Source organism: Myotis brandtii, unplaced genomic scaffold (assembly GCF_000412655.1).
Source record: "Myotis brandtii unplaced genomic scaffold, ASM41265v1 scaffold793, whole genome shotgun sequence".
NCBI classification, from domain to species: domain Eukaryota; kingdom Metazoa; phylum Chordata; class Mammalia; order Chiroptera; family Vespertilionidae; genus Myotis; species Myotis brandtii.
Genome location: NW_005371193.1, coordinates 698,450 through 702,643, shown reverse-complemented (window position 1 = coordinate 702,643; position 4,194 = coordinate 698,450). Strand labels below are relative to the sequence as shown.

At 36.8% G+C, this 4,194-nt stretch overlaps 2 protein-coding genes across 2 annotated transcripts in view; both read right to left on the bottom strand.

The window, feature by feature from the left end:
• LOC106724296 (YLP motif-containing protein 1-like) overlaps positions 1-4,194 on the bottom strand; it is a 31,112-nt gene that overhangs the window by 13,552 nt on the left and 13,366 nt on the right. The window lies entirely within an intron of this gene.
• Positions 1-4,194, bottom strand: part of FCF1 (FCF1 rRNA-processing protein) — an 18,203-nt gene that overhangs the window by 2,282 nt on the left and 11,727 nt on the right. The window contains exon 6 of the mRNA XM_005883571.2: positions 135-222. Within this exon, the coding sequence (XP_005883633.1) occupies positions 135-222 (88 nt within the window). The remainder of the gene's footprint in view (positions 1-134; positions 223-4,194) is intronic.

Below are 4,194 nucleotides of genomic sequence, written 5' to 3'. Positions count from 1 at the left end.
TATATGTATATGTATTACATTACCATTTAAATTCCTAGCTACTTTTCTGACCATGAACATTCAGGAGACAATAGTTTGCCTTCTCTCTTTTTTTTATTAAGCACACAAAGTAAGCATTTAAAAACTGACGATACCTGAGTTACTCTCTGTACTAAGCAGTCATCTGCATAGGTTCCTTTGTGTGTGCATGGTAATCGTTCAAATCTTGGATCCTTGGCGATCCTAAAAGGTTATAAAAGCGGATTAAGGAAAACATTCTGGCAACTGGATAACTTTCTGAGTCTCACTCAGTGTAAAAAGAGTAACATGACCTATGTGTAGATCTATTTTAAGGCACCCCTCTCCTCATGAAGCTTACCTTTTTTTATATATTTTTTATTGATTTTTTACAGAGAGGAAGGGAGAGGGATAGAGAATTAGAAACATCGATGAGAGAGAAACATCAATCAGCTGCCTCCTGCACACCCCCTACTGGGGATGTGCCCGCAACCAAGGTACATGCCCTTGACTGGAATCGAACCTGGGACCTTTCAGTCTGCAGGCCGACGCTCTATCCACTGAGCTAAACCAGTTAGGGCTTACCTTTTTAAAAAAATATATTTTTATTGATTTCAGAGAGGAAGCGAGAGGGAGAAAGGGAGAAACATTAATGCTGAGAGAGGATCACTGATTAGCTGCCTCCTGCACGCCCCCTACTTGGGATCGAGCCCGCAACCCAGGCATGTGCCCTTGACCGGAATCGAACCTGGGACCCTTCAGTCTGCAGGCTGATACTCTATCCACTGAGCCAAACCAGCTAGGGGTGAAGCTTACTTTTTAATTGGAAAGACAACTTATAGAAAAAAGGAAATTAAAATTTCCTGACTGACAGCTGGTGTGTCTTAGGTCATATATGGTCATCTTCATAAAACTCTGAATGTATTTCCTTTTGCAGATGAGGTAGCAGATTGAGATGAATTAGTTTGTTTAAAGTAAGCAAGCTGGGAAAGCCAGGATTCAAAACCAAATCAATTTTAGCCCAACCAATTCACTTTTAGGAAATTGTCTTACACATTGTACAAGAATGTAGGCACAAAGGATAGCCACCACAGCATAGTTTATAAACATAATTTAAAACTGGAGATAAAAAAACAAAAACAAAACCTGGAGATAATCACCCGGGCAGTGGGGCTCAGTGGTTGAGCGTTGACCCATGAATCCGGAGGTCATGGTTGAGTCCCGGTCAGGGCACATGCCTGGGTTTTAGTCTCAATCCTCATTAGGGGGTGTGCAGGAGGCAGCCAATCAATGATTCTCTCTCATTATTGATGTTTCTAACTCTCTCTCCCTCTCCCTTCCTCTGAAATCAAGAAAAGCATATTTTTTTAAAAAAACCTTGAGATAATCTGAATATCCATCAAGTTAAATACATTTTGATACCTCTACCTTATTTTTTTTTAATGAGGTAGAGTTGTACGTATCAATGTGGAAGGATCTATAATAACCTGTTTAATAAACAAAACAGGCCACTGAACTATCATTCAATTAAGAAAAGACAAATCTCTTTTCTCTAGATTTGCATTTGCCTGGAAAATACATATTGACTATATACCAATCCTTCTCAGTTGTCAATTCCAGGGGAGGAGAATGGACAAAGTGTGAATATGGAGGGGGAATTTTACTTTTTATTGTACAGGGTGTGGCAAAAGGTTTACAGTTATTCATATGGAAAATAATATAATAATAAATAATAATATAAGAATAAACTATTTTGTGTACTCACAACTGTAAACCTATTTTTGTCCCACCCCATATGTATTTGTTTATATTGTTTGCTATTAGAAAATCAACCACGTATTATTTTTATACAAATGTGAAATAGAAAAACCCAAGTCTGTGATCCCCAGAGCCGTACTCTTTCTATTACACAATGATGATGAATAAAAATACACAGCAGCACACAGGTACCAAGTGCAACAAAAATACTCCACGTTGCAGAGTTCAGAGCTAAGTCAATGTGGGTTGGGTATATTTAAGAAAAAGTTACATGGAGATAAAAACAAAATGAAGATGAAAGAACGTTCCCAGCAAAGTTAAGGCAGGCACATTCCAAACAGGGAGCCAACACATCTGTAAAATGGCTTGGGTGTGTTCAGGGAAGAGTGAGAAGAGTGTTCGTGTAGAGGAAAGTGAGATAGGACTGGAAAGGCAAGTTGAGGACAAACTGGGAAGAGTCTCCAATGCCAGGCTGAGGAGTGTGAGCTCCAGGACACAAGTGATGGGGAGTCATGAAAGTTTTCTCCAGGACAGAGTAACACAAGCAAAGCTTTGTCTTAGAAAGACTAAGTGGGCTCTGGAGAAGAGGACACACTAGATTACAGGGGTCCTCAAACTTTTTAAACAGGGCCCCAGTTCACTGTCCCTCAGACCGTTGGAGGGCTGGACTATAGTTTAAAAAAAACTATGAACAAATTCCTATGCACACTGCACATATCTTATTTTGAAGTAAAAAAACAAAATGGGAACAAATACAATATTTGTATTTGCATGTGGCCTGCGGGCCGTAGTTTGAGGACCCCTGCACTAGAAGAAAGGAAGACTGGCTGCTGAGAAACGAGGTAGGCAACAGTCTAGGTCTTCGCTCTTATTTGTTATCCCTTTACTGCTGAAGTCACCAATCTCCTCCTTCCCACTGTTCTTTCCCAGAAATATACCAACATGCTCTAGGACCTTATCCATCTTAAAAAAGAAAAAAAAAATCCTTCTTTTTACTAATACCAGCCCCTCTAATTAACAACCCATTTCTCTGCTTCTCTTCACAGCCAAACTTGGTGCCTCCATTTGTGCTTCAGTGTTCTCTCCTCCCATTGTTTTTTTAAAATTACTTTTTAAATAATTGCCTCTTTTCTCATTTTTATTTGAAATATCTCAAGTATGTAAAAAAGTATAAAGAATGATGAACTGTATCCACCATCTCGTTAAAGAAATGAAACATTACAAATAAAAATGAATAAAGCCCTCTCTCCAATCCTAACAGATCTTTTTACCTCCTGACAAGTAACTATTATCTTAAACTTGGTATTTATCAGTCTCACATAAGTTTTACTGTGTATGTAAAATTACATATGTATGTACCTGTAAACAATGTAGCTTGCATGTTTTTAAAAAATTTTTATTGATTGATTTTAGAGGGAGAGAGAGAGAGGAAAAGAAAGTGAGATAGAAAAGAGATAGATAGATAGATAGATAGATAGATAGATAAGATAGATAGATAGATAGATAGATAGATAGAAACATCAAATTCTTGTTCCACTTATTTATGCATTCATTGGTTGATTTTTGTATGTGCCTTGATCGGGGATTGAACTTACATCCTTGGCGTTCGGGACAACACTAACCAACTGAGCTCCCCAGCCAGGGCCTAGTTTGCATGTTTTTAAACATCAGATAAACAATATGTTCCACATATTTGCTTGCTTTTTTTTTTTTTTACATTGTTTTGAGAGACTTATCCATATTGACATACAACTCTACTTCATTCATTTTCACTACTGTGTAGTATTTTACTCATGAGCATTCCACAATTTATTCATTATCTTAATGGATCTTTTAGCTGCTTATACTATACATATAAGAAAAATTCCAATACTTGTCTCCAATACATGTAAATGAGCTTCTCAAAGGCAGCCACCTCCCCCACCTTTTTTTTAACCAGACTCACAGTATGAAATACATTTTACCTAGCACTCAGTATAAAAGTGAAAAAAAAAGTTGTGATATAATAATCTGTGCTACATGCAATGCATGCTGGTATTTTATAGTTTATTCTATACTTCTTTTAAAAAAGTACTAGTTGTTAAATAGACTTCACAACCTATAGATTTGTGATTTCCCAGGTTGAAAGACACAGTATTGTAAGAATATGGACAACCTCGATTTTGTCAGATATTACCAAATTGCTCTCCAAAGTGACTGTCCAATTTATATCTATAGCAACTGAGTATGAGAATTCCCATTGCTCCACATTCTCAACTATTCTTCAAGTTGTCAAGCATACTTTAATTCTTGCCAATCTGGGTATGAAATGATATTTCATTGTGAATTTAAGGATTTTGTCTTTATCTTATAGATTTGTAGTTTTTTATATGTTTTAAAAATAAGCCCTTTGTTGATTATATGTGTTACTAATATTTGTGGCTTGTCTTTTCACTTTAT